The following is a 24,367-nucleotide window of genomic DNA, read 5'->3' as shown; positions in this document are numbered from 1 at the left end:
TGTCCAGAATCATACCCAGGAACAGCAGACGCGTTGTAGGAACCAGCTGCGACTTCGGAATATTCAGAATCCAGCCGTGCTGTTGTAGCACTTCCTGAGACAGTGCTACTCCGACCAACAACTGCTCCCTGGACCTCGCCTTTATAAGGAGATCGTCCAAGTATGGGATAATTAGAACTCCCTTCTTTCGAAGGAGTATCATCATTTCGGCCATTACCTTGGTAAATACCCTCGGTGCCATGGACAGACCAAACGGCAACGTCTGGAATTGGTAATGGCAATCTTGTACCACAAATCGGAGGTACACCTGGTGAGGTGGGTAAATGGGGACATGCAGGTAAGCATCCTTGACGTCCAGTGATACCATGTAATCCCCTTCTTCCAGGCTTGCAATAACCGCCCTGAGCGATTCCATTTTGAACTTGAACCTTCTTATATAAGTGTTCAAGGATTTTAAATTTAGAATGGGTCTCACCGAACAGTCTGGTTTCGGTACCACAAACATTGTGGAATAGTAACCCCGTCCCTGTTGAAGGAGGGGAACTTTTATTATCACCTGCTGGAGGAACAGCTTGTGAATTGTCGCCAGCACCACCTCTCCCTGTCCGGGGGAGTAGCTGGCAAGGCTGATTTGAGGTAACGGCAAGGGGGAGACGTCTCGAATTCCAGCTTGTATCCCTGAGATACCACTTGTAGAACCCAGGGATCCACCTGTGAGCGAACCCACCGGTCGCTGAAGTTCCGGAGACGGGCCCCCACCGCACCTGGCTCCACCAGTGGAGCCTTAGCATCATGCGGTGGATTTTGTGGAAGCAGGGGAGGATTTCTGTTCTTGGGAACTGGCTGTATGGTGCAGCTTTTTCCCTCTACCCCTGCCTCTGGGCAGAAAGGACGCGCCTTTAACCCGCTTGCCTTTCTGGGGCCGAAAGGACTGTACCTGATAATACGGTGCTTTCTTTGGCTGTGAGGGAACCTGGGGTAAAAAAGTCGGTTTCCCAGCTGTCGCTGTGGAAACGAGGTCCGAGAGACCATCCCCAAACAATTCCTCACCCTTGTAAGGCAAAACCTCCATGTGCCTTTTAGAATCCGCATCACCTGTCCACTGCAGAGTCCATAATACTCTCCTGGCAGAAATGGACATTGCATTTATTCTAGATGCCAGCCGGCAAATATCCCTCTGTGCATCTCTCATGTATAAGACTACGTCTTTAATATGCTCTATGGTTAGCAATATAGTGTCCCTGTCAAGGGAATCAATATTATCAGACAGGGAATCCGACCACGCTGCTGCAGCACTGCACATCCATGCTGAAGCAATAGCAGGTCTCAGTATAGTACCTGAGTGTGTATATACAGACTTCAGGATAGCCTCCTGCTTTCTATCCGCAGGCTCCTTTAAGGCGGCCGTATCCTGAGACGGTAGTGCCACCTTTTTTGACAAGCGTGTGAGCGCTTTATCCACCCTCGGGGATGTCTCCCAACGTACCCTGTCCTCTGGCGGGAAAGGGTACGCCATTAGTAACTTTTTAGAAATCACTAATTTATCAGGTGATGCCCACGCTTCTTCACACACTTCATTTAACTCATCTGAAGGGGGAAAAACCACTGGTTGCTTTTTCTCCCCAAACATAATACCCTTTTTAGTGGTACCTGGGTTAATGTCAGAAATGTGCAACACATTTTTCATTGCGGTAATCATGCAACGGATAGCCTTAGTGGAATGTACATTAGTCTCGTCGTCGTCGACACTGGAGTTAGACTCCGTGTCGACATCTGTGTCTGCCATCTGAGGTAGCGGGCGTTTTTGAGCCCCTGATGGCCTTTGAGACGCCTGGGCAGGCACTGGCTGAGAAGCCGGCTGTCCCACAGCTGTTATGTCATCAAACCTTTTATGTAAGGAGTTGACACTGTCGGTTAATACCTTCCACATATCCATCCACTCTGGTGTCGACCCCGCAGGGGGTGACATCACATTTATCGGCACCTGCTCCGCCTCCACATAAGCCTCATCAAACATGTCGACACAGCCGTACCTACACACCGCACACACACAGGGAATGCTCTGACTGAGGACAGGACCCCACAAAGTCCTTTGGGGAGACAGAGAGAGAGTATGCCAGCACACACCACAGCGCTATATAACACAGGGATTTTACACTACACAAAGTGATTTTCCCTATAGCAGCTATAATACACAGTATTGCGCCTAAATTTAGTGCCCCCCCCCCCCTCTCTTTTTTACCCCATTGAGCCTGGAAACTGCAGGGGAGAGCCTGGGGAGCGTCCTTCCAGCGGAGCTGTGAAGAGGAAATGGCGCCAGTGTGCTGAGGGAGATAGCCCCACCCCTTTTTCGGCGGGCTTCTCCCGCTCTTTATATTAATATTATGGCAGGGGATTTTTACACATATATAGTTTATTAGACTATATTATGTGTTTTTTGCCATTTTTAAGGTAATCTAATTGCAGCCCAGGGCGCCCCCCCTCCAGCGCCCTGTACCCATCAGTGACCGGAGTATGTGGTGTGCATGGGGAGCAATGGCGCACAGCTGCAGTGCTGTGCACTACCTTAATGAAGACCGGAGTCTTCAGCCGCCGATTTTCTCCTCGGAATCTTCCGTCTTCTGGCTCTGCAAGGGGGATGGCAGCGCGGCTCCGGGACCGGACAACCGAGGCTGGGCCTGTGTTCGATCCCTCTGGAGCTAATTGTGTCCAGTAGCCTAGAAGCCCAAGCTAGCTGCAAGCAGGTAGGTTTGCTTCTCTCCCCTAAGTCCCTCGTAGCAGTGAGTCTGTTGCCAGCAGATCTCACTGAAAATAAAAAACCTAATAAATACTTTCTTTACTAGGAGCTCAGGAGAGCCCCTAGTGTGCAACCAGCTCGAGCCGGGCACAGATTCTAACTGAGGTCTGGAGGAGGGGCATAGAGGGAGGAGCCAGTGCACACCAGTAGTCCTAATTCTTTCTTAGAGTGCCCAGTCTCCTGCGGAGCCTGTCTATTCCCCATGGTCCTTACGGAGTTCCCAGCAACCACTAGGATGTCAGAGAAATTGGATATGACCTTTGGTTGGAAGGACTATTTTGTTCTTAGTACAGCTCTATCCTCTTGGAAAATAAGGAGAGAATATCAGCATGAAGGGTTCCCAATTCTGATACATTACTTGCTGGATACTGCAAGGGGGAAAACAGTCTTCCAGGCAAGTTAATTTCAAATGTACCAGATTAAGACAACTCAATGAGCAGTTGGAACGGTGGTGGGTTGGACCCCCAAGCACACCCTGCATAAATTTTAGTACCTTAGAGATCACAGCTAATTTCTCCTGGCAGAAAACGGGACAGGTCAACACCCAAATATCTAAGAATCCTATTGATGCTGGGAATGGGTCTTCCAAGCAATAGGGAAGAGACTGGGTTCTTTACAAATTTGAAGCAGTAGGTTCAAAAGGAAAAAGGCGCAGTCTTTGGATAGCGGATTTTCATCCGTTTCCCTGGCAGCAATCAAATGCCTAGAACACTGCAACATTACCTGGGCCAGGCTTGCAAGCCAGTTAAGCTTTACTAGGGTTGTAGCGGTGACTACAGGCAATTCAAGATGAAAGTCCTTGTCCTGATAAATCTAACAAAGGGTGGCGTGTTCTGACCAGCCACTGCACCCCCTTTTTCAAAGTTTACTCTTAGCGGATTCTCCTTTAAAACAGAGATAAAAGGAAGACCAAACACAAATCCCTGGCGCTAAATATAATCACCTATTATGATCAGTTAATTAAAAACCTCTAATTTGTTAAGCAGCTCCAAGTGACACCACTGTAGTGTCAAGAAATTAAAACAAAAAATATAAGATATTGAAAATATCAAAAGGAGCGCTAGTAATGGTTAAAATAAGATTTTACTTACCGATAAATCTATTTCTCGTAGTCCGTAGTGGATGCTGGGGACTCCGTCAGGACCATGGGGAATAGCGGCTCCGCAGGAGACAGGGCACAAAAAGTAAGCTTTTAGGATCACATGGTGTGTACTGGCTCCTCCCCCTATGACCCTCCTCCAAGCCTCAGTTAGGTACTGTGCCCGGACGAGCGTACACAATAAGGAAGGATCTTGAATCCCGGGTAAGACTCATACCAGCCACACCAATCACACCGTACAACCTGTAATTTGAACCCAGTTAACAGTATGATAACAACGAAGGAGCCTCTGAAAAGATGGCCCACAACAATAACAACCCGATTTTTGTAACAATAATTATTTACAAGTAATGCAGACAATCCGCACTTGGGATGGGCGCCCAGCATCCACTACGGACTACGAGAAATAGATTTATCGGTAAGTAAAATCTTATTTTCTCTAACGTCCTAGTGGATGCTGGGGACTCCGTCAGGACCATGGGGATTATACCAAAGCTCCCAAACGGGCGGGAGAGTGCGGATGACTCTGCAGCACCGAATGAGAGAAACTCCAGGTCCTCCTCAGCCAGGGTATCAAATTTGTAGAATTTTACAAACGTGTTCCCCCCTGACCACGTAGCTGCTCGGCAAAGTTGTAAAGCCGAGACCCCTCGGGCAGCCGCCCAAGATGAGCCCACCTTCCTTGTGGAATGGGCATTTACAGATTTTGGCTGTGGCAGGCCTGCCACAGAATGTGCAAGCTGAATTGTACTACAAATCCAACGAGCAATAGTCTGCTTAGAAGCAGGAGCACCCAGCTTTTTGGGTGCATACAATATAAACAGCAAGTCAGACTTTCTGACTCCAGCCGTCCTAGAATATTATAATATATATATATATATATATATATATATATATATATATATATATATATATATATATATATATATATATATATATATATATATATATATATATTTATTTTTTTTTATTTTTTTTTCAGGGCCCTGACAACGTCTAGCAACTTGGAGTCCTCCAAGTCCCTAGTAGCCGCAGGCACCACCATAGGTTGTTTCAGGTGAAACGCTGACACCACCTTAGGAAGAAACTGGGGACAAGTCCGCAGTTCTGCCCTGTCCGAATGGAAAATTAAATATGGGCTTTTGTAAGACAAAGCCGCCAATTCTGACAATCGCCTGGCCGAGGCCAGGGCCAACAGCATGGTCACTTTCCATGTGAGATATTTCAAATCCACAGATTTGAGCGGTTCAAACCAATATGATTTGAGGAATCCCAACACTACTTTGAGATCCCCCGGTGCCACTGGAGGCACAAAAGGGGCTGTATATGCAATACTCCCTTGACAACGTCTGGACTTCAGGAACCGAAGCCATTCTTTCTGGAAGAAAATCTACAGGGCCGAAACTTGAACCTTAATGGACCCCAATTTTAGGCTCATAGACACTCCTGTTTGCAGGAAGTGCAGAAATCGACCTAGTTGAAATTTCTTCGTGGGGCCTTCCTGGCCTCACCCACGCAACATATTTTCACCACATGTGGTGATAACGTTGTGCGGTCACCTCCTTCCTGGCTTTGACCAGGGTAGGTATGACATCTTCCGAAATGCCTTTTCCCTTAGGATCCGGCGTTCAACCGCCATGCCGTCAAACGCAGCCGCGGTAAGTCTTGGAACAGACATGGTACTTGCTGAAGCAAGTCCCTTCTTAGCTCCCGAGGCCATTAGTCCTCTGTGAGCATCTCTTGAAGTTCCGGGTACCAAGTCCCTCTTGGCCAATCCGGAGCCACGAGTATAGTTCTTACTCCTCTACGTCTTATAATTCTCAATACCTTGGTTATGAGAAGCAGAGGAGGGAACACATACACCGACTGTTACACCCACGGTGTTACCAAGACGTCCACAGCTATCGCCTGAAGGTCTCGTGACCTGGCGCAATACCTGTCCCGTTTTTTTGTTCGGGCGGGACGCCATCATGTCCACCTTTGGTCTTTCCCAACGGTTCACAATCATGCGGAAAACTTCCCGATGAAGTTCCCACTCTCCCGGGTGGAGGTCGTGCCTGCTGAGGAAGTCTGCTTCCCAGTCGTCCACTCCCGGAATGAACACTGCTGACCGTGCTATCACATGATTTTCCGCCTAGCGAAAAATCCTTGCAGTTTTGCCACTGCCCTCCTGCTTCTTATGCCGCCCTTTCTGTTTACGTGGGCGACTGCCATGATGTTATCCCACTGGATCAATACCGGCTGACCTTGAAGCAGAGGTCTTGCTAAGCTTAGAGCATTATAAATTTGCTCTTAGCTCCAGTATATTTATGTGGAGAGAATTCTCCAGACTTGATCACACTCCCTGGAAATTTTTTCCCTGTGTGACTGCTCCCCAGCCTCTCAGGCTGGCCTCCGTGGTCACCAGCATCCAATCCTGAATGCCGAATCTGCGGCCCTCTAGAAGATGAGCACTCTGTAATCACCACAGGAGAGACACCCTTGTCCTTGGATATAGGGTTATCCGCTGATGCATCTGAAGATGCGATCCGGACCATTTGTCCAGCAGATCCCACTGAAGAGTTCTTGCGTGAAATCTGCCGAATGGAATCGCTTCGTAATAAGCCACCATTTTTACCAGGACTCTTGTGCAATGATGCACTGACACTTTTCCTGGTTTTAGGAGGATCCCGATTAGCTCGGATAACTCCCTGGCTTTCTCCTCTGGGAGAAACACCTTTTTCTGGACTGTGTCCAGAATCATCCCTAGGACCAGCAGACGTGTCGTCGGAACAACTGCGGTTTTGGAATATTTAGAATCCACCCGTGCTGTCGTAGAACTACTTGAGATAGTGCTACTCCGACCTCCAACTGTTCTCTGGACCTTGTTCTTATCAGGAGGTCGTCCATTTTCTTTGAAGACGAATCCTCATTTCGGTCATTACCTTGGTAAGGACCCGGGGTGCCTTGGACAATCCAACGGCATCGTCTGAAACTGATAGTGACAGTTCTGTACCACGAACCTGAGGTACCCTTGGTGAGAAAGGCAAATTTTGGGACATGGAGCTAAGCATCACTGATGTCCCGGGACACCATATAGTCCCCTTCTTCCCGTTCGCTATCACTGCTCTGAGTGACTGCATCTGGATTTGAACCTTTGTAAGTGTTCAAATATTTCAGATTTAGAATAGGTCTCACCTAGCCTTCTGGCTTCAGTACCACCATATAGTGTGGAATAATACCCCTTTCCTTGTTGTAGGAGGGGTAATTTTATTATCACCTGCTGGGAATACAGCTTGTGAATTGTTTTCAATACTGCCTCCCTGTCGGAGGGAGACATTGGTACAGCAGACTACAGGAACCTGCGAGGGGGAAACGTCTCGACATTCCAATCTGTACCCCTTGGATACTACTTGTAGGATCCAGGGGTCCTGTACGGTCCCAGCATCATGCTGAGAACTTGGTAGAAGCGGTGGAGGGCTTCTGTTCCTGGGAATGGGCTGCCTGCTGCAGTCTTCTTCCCTTTCCTCTATCCCTGGGCAGATATGACTCTTATTGGGACGAAAGGACTGAGGCTGAAAAGACGGTGTCTTTTTCTGCAGAGATGTGACTTAGGGTAAAAACCGGTGGATTTTCCAGCAGTTGCCGTGGCCACCAGGTCCCATGGACCGACCCCAAATAATTCCTCCCCTTTATACGGCAATACATCTTTGTGCCGTTTGGAATCTGCATCACCTGACCACTGTCGTGTCCATAAACATCTTCTGGCAGATATGGACATCGCATTTACTCTTGATGCCAGAGTGCAAATATCCCTCTGCGCATCTCGCATATATAGAAATGCATCCTTTAAATGCTCTATAGTCAATAAAATACTGTCCCTGTCAAGGGTATCAATATTTTTAGTCAGGGAATCCGACCAAGCCACCTCAGCTCTGCACATCCAGGCTGAGGCGATCGCTGGTCGCAGTATAACACCAGCATGTGTGTGTATACTTTTTAGGATATTTTCCAGCCTCCTATCAGCTGGCTCCTTAAGTACGGCCCTATCTGTAGATGGTACCGCCACTTGTTCTGATAAGCATGTGAGCGCCTTATCCACCCTAAGGGGTGTTTCCCAACACGCCCTAACTTCTGGCGGGAAAGGGTATACCGCCAATAATTTTCTATCGGGGGAAACCCACGCATCATCACACACTTCATTTAATTTATCTGATTCAAGAAAAACTACAGGTAGTTTTTTCACATCCCACATAATACCCTTTTTTGTGGTACTTGTAGTATCAGAAATATGTAACACCTCCTTCATTGCCCTTAACGTGTGGCCCTAAAGGAAAATACGTTTGTTTCTTCACCGTCGACACTGAAATCAGTGTCCGTGTCTGGGTCTGTGTCGACCGACTGAGGTAAATGGGCGTTTTACAGCCCCTGACGGTGTTTGAGACGCCTGGACAGGTACTAATTTGTTCGCCGGCCGTCTCATGTCGTCAACCGGCTTGCAGCGTGTTGACATTATCACGTAATTCCATAAATAAGCCATCCATTCCAGTGTCTACTCCCTAGAGAGTGACATCACCATTACAGGCAATTTGCTCCGCCTCCTCACCAACATTTTCCTCATACATGTCGACACACACGTACCGACATACAGCACACACATAGGGAATGCTCTGATAGAGGACAGGACCCACTAGCCCTTTGGGGAGACAGAGGGAGAGTTTGCCAGCACACACCAAAACGCTATAATTATACAGGGACAACCTTTATATAAGTGTTCCTCCCTTATAGCATTTTAATATATATTCATATCGCCAAATCAGTGCCCCCCTCTCTGTTTTAACCCTGTTTCTGTAGTGCAGTGCAGGGGAGAGCATGGGAGCCTTCCCCCCAGCATTTCTGTGAGGGAAAATGGCGCTGTGTGCTGAGGAGAATAGGCCCCGCCCCCTTTTCGGCGGGCTTCTTCTCCGGAGTCTGTGATATCTGGCAGGGGTTAAATACATCCATATAGCCTCAAGGGCTATATGTGATGTATTTTTCGCCATACAGGTATTATACATTGCTGCCCAGGGCGCCCCCCCCCGCGCCCTGCACCCTCCGTGACCGCTGTGTGAAGTGTGCTGACAACAATGGCGCACAGCTGCAGTGCTGTGCGCTACCTGATGAAGACTGAAAGTCTTCTGCCGCCTGGTTCCGGACCTCTTCAATCTTCAGCATCTGCAAGGGGGGTCGGCGGCGCGGCTCCGGGACGAACCCCAGGGCGAGACCTGTGTTCCGACTCCCTCTGGAGCTAATGGTGTCCAGTAGCCTAAGAAGCCAATCCATCCTGCACGCAGGTGAGTTCACTTCTCTCCCCTAAGTCCCTCGATGCAGTGAGCCTGTTGCCAGCAGGACTCACTGAAAATAAAGAACCTAAAAACTTTTTCTAAGCAACTCTTTAAGAGAGCCACCTAGATTGCACCCTGCTCGGACGGGCACAAAAACCTAACTGAGGCTTGGAGGAGGGTCATAGGGGGAGGAGCCAGTACACACCATGTGATCCTAAAAGCTTACTTTTTGTGCCCTGTCTCCTGCGGAGCCGCTATTCCCCATGGTCCTGACAGAGTCCCCAGCATCCACTAGGACGTTAGAGAAATGAATAAATACACCTAAAAGGATATAACCAGAAAAATCAACACAACATAGTACAATATAAAAGTTGTCAACTTATAACATATTATATTTTTAGTTACAAAAACCAACAGTGGAAATGAACTGTTTATAGACCGGAAAGAAACAGTCATACAGTGCACGCCTAATAGGAACTAGACCTCCAAGCACTAGCACAATCAGATGGAAAAGGAAAAAAAGTTTTAAGATAAACCAAATATGTATGTTTTTTCAAACTAACACTTTCCCTTTTCTATAGATTAATGCTCGGTACATACTGGCCGATATAGCGGTCGTTCAATTGAACGGCCAACATATCGTGGCCATGTCAGCAGGTGCATGGCCACTATATCAGCGCATCGTACTGTGTGTACAGGCGGCCTGTGGACCGACTATACACTTGCTGCAGTGGCCGTTGGTGCGACATCTTAACTGGGCAGACACATGTAAATGCCCACACAGTTGTGACGTCAAGCCCAACATATCGGGCTGATGATTGGTAGGTGCATACACACTTACCAATCGTCAGATAAGTCAGCGAATCAGCCAGAGTGCTGGTCAGTATGTCTTTGCACTGAAACTGGAGGGAGACAGGATCAAGGGAAATTTGAGGAAAAATTACTTCACAGAAGGGTAGTGAACAAGTGGAATAGCCTCCCATTAGAGGTGGTAGAGGCTAAGACAAAGCAATTTAAACTTGCGTGAGATAGACATAAAACTGGTCTGTGTGTCGCTTTTCATGGACTATGAATGTTTTTTTTTTTTTAGTTTTTACATTTTTTTTTCCCCCTGAACTATTTACTTACAATACTTTGCGCAAAACACTGATATGCCTCAGCCAATCATTACATTTGAAAGCTAAAAATGCAGATACTTGGTGTACTATATCGCAAACCCTTACACATTCACTGACCACCAGTTTTGGTTGAGCACAAACTGTTTAGCTTTACCTCAGTTAATACATCAGCAAGCTCAGCATGAACTTTGGTCCGCAGTGAAGTCCTGGCCACATTAATAAGCGTCTCTCTGTCCATTTCTTTAGACACTCTGACCTCATCCAAGACTTTAAGTGCTTTCACTTTTGCCTCTTCAAATCCTTCTGTGACAATTCTTGGATGAAGACCCTAAACACAAACATTAGAAAAAACACAATTACACTGCTAGATTATCTTCCTTTATTTTCTTAGCCCTGATAAATAGCAATGCAAAGATAAAACAAGTTTTTTGTAGTTGATTAGAATGAAGACTTGGGGGTATATTTACTAGAGATTGGGTTTTTAGAAGTATTGATGTTACAGACCGCAACCAGAGTCTACTAATAGAATATTGGTTGCTATGTCCACTTCTAAAAATCAGGATTTTGGTACTTACCGATAAATCCCTTTCTCCGATTCCACAGGGGCCACTGGAGTGTAGTTACAATGGGGAGATAGTAGGTGGTATTGGTAGCTGGCACTTTAAAAATTCTCACACTGTGGCTAGCTCCTCCCCTACTATCTCCCCTCCAAGCCAGTCTACGTTAAACTGTGCCCGAGGAGAGCTGTAATAAACAAACCGTAAGGTAGAGGAGGTTAACGACGCCCTGTAAACCAGGCGAACACAAACTAAACCTGGAACAGAACCTGACAAAAAACCAGGCTAGCCTGAACCCAACAAGCAGTCATATGGTGATCTGCAATCGTTAATCAAACAAAAATCAGGAGAAACAGCGCTGGGCGGGCGTCCAGTGGCCCCTGTGGAATCGGAGAAAGGGATTTATCGGTAAGTACCAAAATCCTGATTTCTCCTTCATCCACTAGGGGCCACTGGAGTGTAGTTACAATGGGGACGTCCCAGAGCTCCCAAAAACGGGTGGGAAAGCGCTGAGAGTCCTGTAAAAACTGCTCGGCCAAACAGTGATGCAGAGGCCGTAAAAGTGTCAAACTTGTAGAATTTGACAAAACGAATGTCGGTTTGACCAAGTAGCCGCCCGACAAAATATTCATGGAGACCCCGCGGGCGGCTGCCCACGAAGGTCTTACAATGCGCGTAAAGCGCGCTGAAATGGAAAACGGAGGCTCCCTAGTAACCGCCAAGAAGACTGTCTGATGATCAGATGTATCCAACTGTCCAGCATATGCTGGGACCCCGGCTATTTAGTACGGGAGCATCGTCCAGAGCAAAGAAGAAAAAACACTTCATCGAATAGCCTGAGACCTCTGTAGAGAGAGTTGACGAGCCCTGACAACATTCAGAGAGGATTGAAAACCACTAGTGTCAGATTTATATGAAAAATGGACCTCCCCTCTGGAAGAAACGACCGCTGAGGCCGAAGCCGAGCCCGGGGAGTTGCCAATAGAGTACTCCCTGAACAAGAGGCCGAACTTACGGCCGCTAGGCTAATCTCATTTGGAAGAAAAGCGAAAAAGGCAGAGACCTAAAATTCCGGTCACTGTGGTTTGAAGCGCAGCGGAGCAAAAAACCTCCCAGAGAAACCAAAGATGAATGGTAACTGGAAGAAGGGGGAAAAACCCCTTTTATCTTCATTATGTTCCATAAAGTTTTCCCAAAGTGGCAAAAGCGAGAAGAGGTAATAGACTTCTGAAATCGGAGCCCAGTAGGCCTAACCGAACTAGGGAACTCCTCCCTTCTGAGGTCTCGTGAACAGTCACACGGGTAACCGAAACCAGTGTAAAATTGAACAAGGAGAAAAAAGGAGCCTGTTGAAGTAGACAGTCCAGTCGAGGTAGGAGCCAAGGCTCCTCTACTGACAACAGGCGTATCTGTATCTTCAAGTCATGCGTGGCCCAACCAGCGCCACCGAGAGGACTAGCACGCATAATCCCCTCCTGTGTTACTGAACCTGAAGTAGAAATAGAAAAGGAGGCAGGATAGAATAACCAGAAAACTCCCCGGAGCCCTGAGGGCCTCCACGGCTACTGCCGTCCGAGAGTAATAAAGGGTTAAAGAGTCAGTCAGAACGCCCTGAGGTCGATCCGAAATCTCCGCCCACAGCGGACCAGCTGACAAAACTCCGGGGCATGTTCCCTCACCCAGGAGTCTGACCTGGTGGCTTGATCTGGAAACAAGATTGTTGTCCCCCGCTCCGAGAGGAATGGAGGCGACCACTCATTACGTCGCAACTTGACTGAAGAAATAGAGTCTCTGGTGCCGAGGAATGAAAAAACCTCTGACGGACCCTGTTGAGAAACGTCTATGCGGAGCATAAATTGGATCTGTGTCGAATCAGAAGCTCGTGGATCCTCCGGATATTCAGAAGCCACCTAATGTACAGAGTGGGATAGTAGCAGTAAATTGTCCCATTAGGGAACCAACGTCACCCACTGCCCTTGAAAAAGAGTTATTCTGTTATCTTCCTAAACTCTGTGGGAGCGGAAGAGAGAGGAGTAAAGGACTTACAGTGAAAATGAGAATCCTGTTAAGGGGGAATCTGAGAAAAAGCCTGTCCAACGGAAATCAGTAAACAGGCATCTCTGAAGACAAGGGACACGTAAAACTCCCTTTCTTGTTTAAACTAGCAATCACAGACTAAAAGGATTGTAAGGCCAGAATAGGCCTGTCCGAGCCACTTGGCTTCGGAACGTGAAAAGAAAACAAAGGCCTGAGAACTGTCCTAATTCAAATGATATGTGAAAAACAGGGATCAACACCCTTTGCGGTTAGAAACCTATGGAGCGCAGCCTGCAGTATGACTCTCTTGTCATCGTAAATCAGCCGACCCATGCCGAGGGACTCCTGAGACGGTTGTAACCGCCCAAGCCTTCTCCCATCGACCTGCGCCTACCCTGGGACCCTGCAGGTGTAATGGGTGTATAGGATGACATAAAATCAGACTGGACTGAGGATGTTGAACCTCTGCTTCAGCCTTTTTACCCTGAGAACCCCTGGCGACGAAGATATCACCCGTGTGGAGTCAAAAACCTGAAAGGGCACGAAAAAATCTAAAGGGAAGACCAGTAAAGGTCTGTCTTGGAGCTGGGGCAGTAGTAGGAGAAATCAAAGTGGACCTACCTCCATTGGTTCAAGAAATCCTGCAGAAAGTTCCTTCCCCAGAACCATCTGCCCCGTAGGATTTCATGTTTACTTGTCACTGTCGCAGCCCCAGAGGTCGTCGGGTTAAGACAGCCCAAGCGAAGATGCAGGGTCCGAGTCTGTAGACATGGAGACCTCCAAGGAACATAAAGCAGAATCGTGATTCTGACCTGTATCAAAGTATCAATTGATCCTGATGCGAAGCATCCTGTAACCTAGAGGACAATTGTTCCCCAACCTACCTGCTCCGGACACGGTAGAACCATGCTGCCGCATATGTCGATGGATCCCTGAGCAAGGTTGCCTCAGGAAAACGGCGGCTTGATGGACCGGCGATACACCGAGGTGTATACCCTAGAGAGGTTCTGATACCATCTCCTGCCATCTGCGGGGAAAAGATAGGAAAACAAACCTTGTTTGATACCTGATATTGTGTATTCGGGTGTCTGTCGGCCGCCTACCGGAGCCTGCCCAGCTCATCCGAAACTGAACCAGTCGCTGTCATTTTCGTCAATGGCGTGGAACCCTGATGGACTTGACGTGTCCTCCTCCTTTACCTGCAGTATCAGATGAACTGCTGTATTATGTACCTGTATATTCTGAGACACTGGTTCAGATCCACAGAAAACAGACATCAGTAATGCATGGAATGTTAGCAAAGTTTCTTTTTGGAAAGGTGTGTTTGGTCCCGCTGTGATTTGATCCTGTGACCTTGGAAACCAAAGTCCAAGGGCTTACCTGATGAGCTATTGTCTGGTTAATAGTGACATTACCTGCATCATTGATCAAACAGGGGTGTGCAGGTGCGTGGAGGGCGAAGCAGATGGCTCTGCCGCATACTTCACACCTAAGAGGGAATTCTTCGACTATCCCAGGAGAGACAAACGAAAGGAGAAAAGGTGGGTTAAATAAACAGAGCCCTACGTAAGGTCTGCACTATAATGTGTAGTGACCGATACGATTAAAATAAACTTTCTGGAGCAGCGGAGACCTGAACCAGCAACGCTGCGCTGTGGGACAGGAGTCTTAGCCCTAGGCTATAGGAGTTCTCCTTAAAGTTTTGTTTGGATTCAAACCCCTGTTCAGATAGCCGCTACTAGCGTACTGAGCCGCAGCGCTATTTGTCTGATGCCTTACACGCATTCCACAATTACAAATAGCATTAGTAACTAGTGACACCAAGGAATAATAAAGGGAAGGCAACACCCCGCCCTGTATTTAGTGTACCGCTAATTAAGGTGCACCAGATGTTTCTCGGAGGTTCCGCTGGCTTTTCAAAATGGTGACCAGCCTGTGAGAAAGATGGGGGAAAATGTTATGTGCAAGATGTTATTAGAAAACATTGCAGAAGTTTTGTTTTATCCCCTATATCTGGTATTTTATGGATTTATCTATATACATACCTACACGCACTTAAATATATATATCTATATATATATATACACATGCACAAACATAACTATATATGTATATATACACACACACCGTAGGTAAATAAATACTGCACAGTAGATTCTTTTAATTATTATTGAGCTGAGTCCCAGCTACTGTAATAGAGCAGGTTCCCTGATTTGCAAGTAAGGAAATGCTGGGTAGAGGACTCTACTGCAGGAGGAATGTATCTATATTTCAGCAGCCTGAAGTATCGAAAAGTTACAAATCCCAGAGCTGTTGCCTAGCGATGGGGAGACCTGGGAGCCCACTGAGTAAAGCGGGTTAACTGTTAATATACCTGGGACTTTATTTGTATTTGTCTCTGAGTATGCAAGATTAGCCCACTGGGCTATAGGAGACACTGCAAATATGAAGCCAGGTCTGTGCAGGGAGGAAATGGCCGCCAGAGTGAAACTCCTCTGGGCTATGCGATAAAATCTATATAGTGGATAACTGGATTAGTGCTGAGCCACTCTGACTATATCACATTCTCCTCAGCACCATGTGCATTAAACTCACATAAATGCCTATTACACTATAACAGTGGCCGGGGAGCGGAGAATGCTGAGCCCGCTGTACAGAGCGGGAGTTAGCTCCGCCCCCCGGCTATGGCGCCTTATTGCAAAACTAAGCGGGAAGCGAGCTGTACCCTCCGCTGGGCCTGCGAGTCACCGCCGGGGAGCGCTGAGCCCGCTATACAGCGCTAGTAGAGCCCTGTATCTGCTAGCCGCCGCCGGGGAGTGTTGCGCTGAACAGAGCGCGAGTCACCGCCGGGGAGCGGGGAGCGCTGAGCCCGCTATACAGCGCTAGTAGAGCCCTGTATCTGCTAGCCGCCGCCGGGGAGTGTTGCGCTGAACAGAGCGCGAGTCGCCGCCGGGGAGCAGGGAGCGCTGAGCCCGCTCTACAGAGCGGGACTTAGCTCCGCCCCCTCCGTACAAGGCGCCAAATTTAAACATTGCTTTGCGCTCGAGCGGGATCCCTGTGCCGGCTCTGTGAGTCGCGCTGAGTGGGGATCTGTGCGGGGGGTGCGGGGAGCTGGGGGAGCGGAGGGTTATCAGAATGACACACACCCGTTTTTCAGTCAGGGTTGTATAAACACATACTCAGCCTCCCCCAATCATCCTGTCTGTTTCTCCATGAGGAGGACAGGTAAGGATACAATAAAGTACATTACAGCCCCAGAGAGCCCTTCTGGAGTGGGTTGTACAACAATAAACAGTGCATTGCTCTAAAAACATACATAGCCACCACAAATAAAGTATACTTCACTCACCACTGTGTTCTTGGTGGATCGGCCCCGACACACGCCGCACGCAGCGGCGTCCAGCCGGAATCTTCTGTGGTGGGGTGGTCCCGACACAAGCCGCACGCAGCGGTGTCCGACCATTTTTGATACTCACCGCTGCCATGCTGCCGGAATCTTCTGCTGGATGGAGTGGCCGCGACACGCGCCGCACGCAGCGGTGTCCGCCAACTCAGGAGAGCTCAGTGTCTCCCTCAGCCGGGGCCCATCCCTAGCCGCACGCAGCTGCGATGGGACCCCGCCGGCAGCTCCCACGGTGCAGACTGGCAGTGGCAGAGCTGCCAGTCTGTGAGTGTGTGTAAGAAAAATAAAATAATAAAGAAAAAAGAAGAAAATTCTTCAGCTAAACCCAAGTGAACCAGCTACCTCGGGCACTTAACTAAGACTGGCTTGGAGGGGAGATAGTAGGGGAGGAGCTAGCCACAGTGTGAGAATTTTTAAAGTGCCAGCTACCAATACCACCTACTATCTCCCCATTGTAACTACACTCCAGTGGCCCCTAGTGGATGAAGGAGAAACACTCTAGAAAACGTACCCGTTGGCTCTAAACGCCCTTGATAAATTGGCTAGCAGCAATATTCACATTGTTAACGTTTAAGCTGGGTACACAATAGACGATGTGTGATATATTAGGTACATCATCTAGTGTGTACATATAATGAGTGCTCTTGTGGCTTGCTAGAGACATCCTCTGTCAGCCCTGCAGCATGTAATGTGGCTCTTTTCCCTTTCAAAATCTTGTCTCATAGCAGTACACATTATGTTACTACAGTTAGTAAGGTTTAGCTTATTCCAACACCTATTTGAGCATCAACTGGGTCTAACAATTTCCCTATGGTGTGATAGCAGCATACCTCAGAGATGTAACGATCAGCTTGCTTCAACAGTTCCCCAATTATTAGCACATTTGAGGTGGTTCCATCTCCCGTAATGTCATCTTGGGCAGTGGCTACTTTAGCAATCAAAGAGGCTGTTGGATGTTGAATTTGCTAAAATACAGAATAGGAAGTTTAAAAAACAACACAACCAAACACTAACAACCGTAAACCACTTCAATAAGAACTTAGATGATACATTCGTTTGAGATGCTTTTTTTCCCCACTCTAGGCTGCTATGACATGTGCAAAAGTATTTAAAATGACGATATCAGATAAATACATCATTTTTCAAAATACATATTTGATTTACTTTAGCATGGTGTCTGACTGCAATGTCAACAACATGCCAATGCAGAATTCATCCATGCATATACAGTAGCTTACATATTACGCAGAACTTTAGAGAATATTTCACCAATCCCTTCCCCTGTGGAGCCATAACGCTGCAAGGACACACTATGGTTTATTCTTCTATGTATGTATTTTGTATTGTAGATCCAACACAGTAAGAACATACAAACATCACATTGCTAACACCCTGTTGAGACATTAACCCATGACCCCTGTACTGCAAAGCATCAATGCTATGCACTGTGCTACCCATGCTGTCAGAAAATTAAGACATTTTCTAAGATAAAAGCTGAACAAAACAAAGATTATTGTAACAAACATGATACCATACAATTATGTTTATTCATCCATTTCCTGACACAACCAGCTATAGCTTGATGGAACAAATATAACCGCGGCAGGACCGAAGAAGCCCATACACGCTACTCACCATTTCATGCAGCAAGACATTGCCATCTTTGGTAAGCTTGATATCACCAGCACCCGACACCAGCCTATTTGAAAGACACAAAAAATTGACCGATTATAGATTCAAAGTTTGATGGATTACATGAAGAGGGAAACAGGTGACATGTGTGGCTTCCCACAAGAGGGACAGCAGCTTAGTCAGCGGTAGTATATATGGTACTGCAATGTGCTAAACTGGAGTTTGTGAGTGCGTCCTGTCAGATTTACTAGAATGGGCTTAGTGGGTGCACGTAGGGTATTCGGTGTGATCATGCCCCATAACAAGCATGTGGCATGCATATTATTGGGGCACAGGCTGTAGAAGGAATCTGAATAATGCACTGAACAGAGGCCATTTTTATTGTAGCCATTTGCTGAACATAGGTAATGCTATTGCCTGCCAGTGACCATAACTACTGTCCTTAAATATTGTTGCATGGTGTGTAATTAACACAAAACTGCTGGTACCAACATTAGGAAGAATCAGAACAGATCTGGGACATTCAGGGGCATTTGATGTTACAGCTTAATACAGTGGAGTTCCTACACGTAACCATAACATTGGACAAAGGAAAAGTTGTTTTGGTTTGGGTTTTTTTTTTTTTACTACATGACAGTTGTGGCCATCATGTCCACCTCCATTATCCATTCTACTTCAACATTACTATATGGATTCTTCTGTCAGAAGACCAGAGAATACATAGCTACTGTATCTTGTAGCAAGAGACAAGTAGGAGATGGAGCACCAGTTATTTGGGGAAGAAAGTAAACAAAGGCAAGAACCTTGCCTGGGGTAAGTAACCCCAGTAGGTGGAGAGGAGGGTGGGTACGGTAGTTAGTGGTGCAAACATCCCAGCAACACAATACGTGGTCACTACAACAAACGTCATGCACGATCACCCAAATACCCACTCCTATAAGCTACCAGTGGGAAGATCCCCAGGGCAATGGTGTGTAAGTGATAATAGATGTGAGGTAACTGCGGCCATACATACACCCTGCCTGCGTGTGCCGGGTGACACATAGGAGCAGCACAGGTACGGGCTGCCATGCTACAGATGAGTAGGAGTGCGGAGTCACGGAGCCATGTGAGCGGCGGCTATGCGGGGCTGGAGACCGCTACCAAATAAGGAAGCGCCCGGGGCCCCGGCTCCCACGTGCATGAATGGGCTATAGCCGGCCTCGGTGTGTGCACCGTAGCCAGGCCCGGGGGCTGTGCGGAGTTACACTACACGAGTGCGGTACAGCGTGCTCTTACATCTTCATGGTTCCCTTAGGCCCGAGGTTGGTCCGCAGCACATCCTGGAGTCCCCTCGCCGCGCTGATGTTGACGGCGAGAGCCGCCTGCGCCCGGGCTACCTCGGCTTTGGGATTGAGCGCCTTGACGGCAGACATGGTGGCGATGCAGCGGGGAGCTCGGGAGACACCCAGGGGAACGCGTGAGCAGCGGACAATGAGCGAGCACTGGACACGCCGCGATCACAGGAGGCTTCCAGAACAATCTAACGTGCTCGGCCGGCACTCACCGCCCTGCGTACGTCCTATGATTGGCTGAGCAAGGGGCTCTCTCGCGTAATTGGCGGCCGTCATCACGTGTCTTCTGTAACCTCGCGAGATACACGTGAAGCGTTCTAACTGCCAAAAGGAAATGATCGTTCTGACAGGGGAGTGGACGGGACTTGGTGTTACGTTGCTGCCGTGGTTACTGGTAGGGACTCGGGAGGACGCAGCCAGGCGCCGATTGCTGACTGTGCCTGAGTGCTAGTGCTGTATACCGGCCACGCTACGAGGCGGAAGTTAAGATTCTTGTGCACAACTTGTTACATTACAACAATAAAATCATTGTTACCGAATAAAAAATGAGCGTGTTCCTTCAATTGCCTGTATCCCTAACGTGGTTTTGGCCATGACACAGGCTGGCAAAGTGGACACGGGAAAGTTTAAGTGATAACTTTTTCTCATACGTCCTAGAGGATGCTGGAGACTCCAAAAGGACCATGGAGTATAGACGGGATCCGCAGGAGACATGGGCACACTATAAGACTTTGAATGGGTGTGAACTGGCTCCTCCCTCTATGCCCCTCCTCCAGACCTCAGTTAGACTCTGTGTCCAGAGTGACTGGACACACACTAGGGGAGCTCTCCTGAGTTTCTCTGAAAAGACTTTGGGGTATATGCAATTGCGGTCGAATTCCCGAAAATGTCGAAAAACGGGACATTTTCGCCCCAAAAAAAAATTCGACAATGCAATTCAGTACTTTTCATCAAAAACAACGGACTTTCCAAATTCGACTTTTTGAAATTCGACATTTGTCAAATTCGACATTTCTGCAATGGTACAAATGCGGCAATTCGACAAAAGTATATTTAATTGAAGTTTGTAAATTCGACAACAGTGCTTTTAGACAGTAAATTCGTCATTTTCAATCCGCTACACTTTGCTGGCGGAATCTAATAAAAAATTTTAAAAACATGGTTTTTTTTTGTGTTTTTTTTTATTGGTAATAGCATATCTATTTATATTAGAAGGGATTAGGTACTTGGTTTGTCTATTTTGGAGGCACAAGTATTATTTATATATTTTTAAAAATATTTTTTATTTTTTTAAATGGAATGTTAAAAATCAGAAAAAAAATTGCGTGGGGTCCCCCCTCCTAAGCATAACCAGCCTCGGGCTCTTCGAGCTGGTCCTGGTTCTAAAAATCCGAGGGGAAAAACTGACGGGATCCCCTGTATTTTTAAAACCAGCACCGGGCTCTGTGCCTGGTGCAAAAAATACGGGGGACAAAAAGTGTAGGGGTCCCCCGTATTTTTTACACCAGCATCGGGCTCCACTAGCTGGACAGATAATGCCACAGCCGGGGGTCACTTTTATACAGCGCCCTGCGGCCGTGGCATTAAATACCCAACTAGTCACTCCTGGCCAGGGTACCCTGGGGGAGTGGGGACCCCTTCAATCAAGGGGTGTGTCCCCCAGCCACCCAAGGGCCAGGGGTGAAGCCCGAGGCTGTCCCCCCCATCCAAGGGCTGCGGATGGGGGGCTGATAGCCTTGAGAAAATTGAAAGAATATTGTTTTTCTCTAACGTCCTAGTGGATGCTGGGACTCCGTCAGGACCATGGGGAATAGCGGGCTCCGCAGGAGACAGGGCACATCTAAAAAAGCTTTTAGGTCACATGGTGCGTACTGGCTCCTCCCCCTATGACCCTCCTCCAAGCCTCAGTTAGGTTTTTGTGCCCGTCCGAGAGGGTGCAATCTAGGTGGCTCTCCTAAAGAGCTGTTTAGAAAAGTTTTTTTTTAGGTTTCAATCTCAGTGATTCCTGCTGGCAACAGGATCACTGCATCGAGGGACTTAGGGGAGAGATTTCCAACTCACCTGCGTGCAGGATGGATTGGAGTCTTAGGCTACTGGACACTTAGCTCCAGAGGGAGTCGGAACACAGGTCAGCCTGGGGTTCGTCCCGGAGCCGCGCCGCCGATCCCCCTTACAGACGCTGAAGAGACGACAGAACGGAGGTCCGGAAAGCAGGCGGCAGAAGACTCCTCAGTCTTCTTGAAGGTAGCGCACAGCACGGCAGCTGTGCGCCATTGTTGTCACACGGCTCACTGACTCAGTCACGGAGGGTGCAGGGCGCTGCTGGGGGCGCCCTGGGCAGCAATATAATTACCTTTAGTGGCAAAATAAATACATCACATATAGCCATTAAGGCTATATGTATGTATTTTAACCCAGGCCAGTTTCTTAAAAACCGGGGAAAAGCCCGCCGAAAAAGGGGCGGAGCTTATTCTCCTCAGCACTCAGCGCCATTTTCCTGCTCAGCTCCGCTGGTGAGGAAGGCTCCCAGGTCTCTCCCCTGCACTGCACTACAGAAACAGGGTAACAAAGAGAAGGGGGGCATAAATTGGCGATATTTATATATTAAGAGCGCATATATAGTAAACAACGCCTAGGGTTGTTTATATACATTTATAGCGCTTTTGGTGTGTGCTGGCAAACTCTCCCTCTGTCTCCCCAAAGGGCTAGGGGGTCCTGTCTTCGATTAGAGCATTCCCTGTGTGGCTGCTGTGTGTCGGTACGTGTGTGTCGACATGTATGAGGACGATGTTGGTGTGGAGGCAGAGCAATTGCCGATGATGGTAATGTCACCCCCTAGGGAGTCGACACCGGAATGGATGGCTTTAGTTATGGAATTACGTGATAATGTCAGCACATTACAAAAGTCAGTTGACGAAATAAGACGCCCGGCAAACCAGTTAGTACCGGTTCAGGCGTCTCAGACACCGTCAGGGGCTGTAAAACGTCCTTTACCTCAGTCAGTCGACACGGGTACCGACACAGATGAATCTAGTGTCGACGGTGAAGAAACAAACGTATTTTCCAATAGGGCCACACGTTATATGATCACGGCAATGAAGGAGGCTTTGCAGATCTCTGATACTGCTGGTACCTCAAAAAGGGGTATTATGTGGGGGGTGAAAAAACTACCTGTATTTTTTCCAGAATCAGAGGAATTGAATGACGTGTGTGATGAAGCGTGGGTTAACCCCGATAGAAAACTGCTAATTTCCAAGAAGTTATTGGCATTATACCCTTTCCCACCAGAGGTTAGGGCGCGCTGGGAAACACCCCCTAGGGTGGATAAGGCGCTCACACGTTTATCAAAGCAAGTGGCGTTGCCGTCTCCTGATACGGCCGCCCTCAAGGATCCAGCAGATAGGAGGCTGGAAACTACACTGAAGAGTATATACACACATACTGGTGTTATACTGCGACCGGCAATAGCCTCAGCCTGGATGTGCAGTGCTGGGGTAGTGTGGTTGGATTCTCTGACTGAAAATATTGATACCCTGGATAGGGACAGTATTTTATTGACTCTAGAGCAATTAAAGGATGCTTTCCTTTATATGCGAGATGCTCAGAGGGATGTTTGTACTCTAGCATCAAGAGTAAGCGCGATGTCCATATCTGCCATGATATATATATATATCATATATATGAGAAAATGACAAGTATATTGTTTTTTTTCTGTAGTACTACAAGTCCCAGCAAGCCTCCCCCGCAAGCTGGTACTTGGAGAACCACAAGTACCAGCATGCGGGAGAAAAACGGGCCCGCTGGTACCTGTAGTTCTACTGGAAAAAAAATACCCAAATAAAAACAGGACACGCACACCGTGAGAGTAAAACTTTATTTCACACATGTCGACACACACATACTTACCTATGTTCACACGCCGACCTCTGTCCACTTGTCCAAGTAGAATCCACGGTGTACCTGTGAATAAAATTATACTCACCTCAATCCAGTGTCCGGATCTTTTAAAATAATCCTCGTATTTGGCAAAACAACAAAACGAACACCTGGACCACACGGACTGAAAGGGGTCCCATGTTTACACATGGGACCCCTTTCCCCGAATGCAGAGACCCCCCCGTGACTGCTGTCACAGAAAGGTCTCTTAAGCCAATCAGGAAGCGCTACTTCGTGGCACTCTCCTGATTGGCTGTATGCGCGTCTGCTGGCAGACAGCGCATCGCACAGCTCCCTCCATTAGTTTCAATGGTGGGAACTTTGCGGTCAGCGGTGGGGTTACCCGCGGTCAACCGCTGACCGCGGGTGACCTCACCGCTGACCGCAAAGTTCCCACCATTGAATATAATAGAGAGGCTTTGCGATGCGCTGTCTGACAGCACAGACGCGCATAGCCAATCAGCAGAGTGCAGGACGTTGCGCTCGCTGATTGGCTGAAGGGACCTTTCTGTGACAGCAGTCACGGGGGGTCTCTGCATTCGGGGAAAGGGGTCCCATGTGTAAACATGGGACCCCTTTCAGTCAGGGTGTTCGTTTTGTTGTTTTGCCAAGTACAAGGATTATTTTAAAAGATCCGGACACTGGATTGAGGTGAGTATAATTTTATTCACAGGTACACCGTGGATTCTACTTGGACAAGTGGACAGAGGTCGGCGTGTGAACATAGGTAAGTATGTGTGTGTCGACATGTGTGAAATAAAGTTTTACTCTCACGGTGTGAGTGTCCTGTTTTTATTTGGGTATTTTTTTTCCAGTAGAACTACAGGTACCAGCGGGCCCGTTTTTCTCCCGCATGCTGGTACTTGTGGTTCTCCAAGTACCAGCTTGCGGGGGAGGCTTGCTGGGACTTGTAGTACTACTGGAAAAAAACAATATTCTTTCAATTTTCTCAAGGCTATCAGCCCCCCATCCGCAGCCCTTGGATGGGGGAGGGCAGCCTCGGGCTTCACCCCTGGCCCTTGGGTGGCTGGGGGGGGACCCCTTGATTGAAGGGGTCCCCACTCCCCCAGGGTACCCCGGCCAGGGGTGACTAGTTGGATATTTAATGCCACGGCCGCAGGGCGCTGTATAAAAGTGACCCCCGGCTGTGG

At 47.9% G+C, this 24,367-nt stretch overlaps 1 protein-coding gene and 1 non-coding gene across 2 annotated transcripts in view; both read right to left on the bottom strand.

The window, feature by feature from the left end:
- CCT6A (chaperonin containing TCP1 subunit 6A) overlaps positions 1–19,500 on the bottom strand; it is a 233,355-nt gene extending 213,855 nt beyond the window's left edge. Inside the window, exons 1-4 of the mRNA XM_063953779.1 lie at positions 19,225–19,500; positions 17,950–18,013; positions 17,145–17,279; positions 10,472–10,645 (exon numbers count right to left, since the gene is read on the bottom strand). Of these exons, the coding sequence (XP_063809849.1) occupies positions 10,472–10,645; positions 17,145–17,279; positions 17,950–18,013; positions 19,225–19,361 (510 nt within the window). The 5' untranslated portion in view covers positions 19,362–19,500. The remainder of the gene's footprint in view (positions 1–10,471; positions 10,646–17,144; positions 17,280–17,949; positions 18,014–19,224) is intronic.
- On the bottom strand, positions 17,409–17,536 carry LOC135054276 (small nucleolar RNA SNORA15). The gene has a single exon (XR_010243474.1). It is a non-coding gene; the product is annotated as a small nucleolar RNA SNORA15 (small nucleolar RNA).
- Positions 19,501–24,367: the final 4,867 nt, after the last annotated feature.

This window comes from Pseudophryne corroboree, chromosome 2 (assembly GCF_028390025.1).
Source record: "Pseudophryne corroboree isolate aPseCor3 chromosome 2, aPseCor3.hap2, whole genome shotgun sequence".
Lineage (NCBI taxonomy): Eukaryota > Metazoa > Chordata > Amphibia > Anura > Myobatrachidae > Pseudophryne > Pseudophryne corroboree.
The sequence above is the reverse complement of the archived record's forward strand: the minus strand, read 5'-3'. Positions and strand labels throughout refer to the sequence as shown.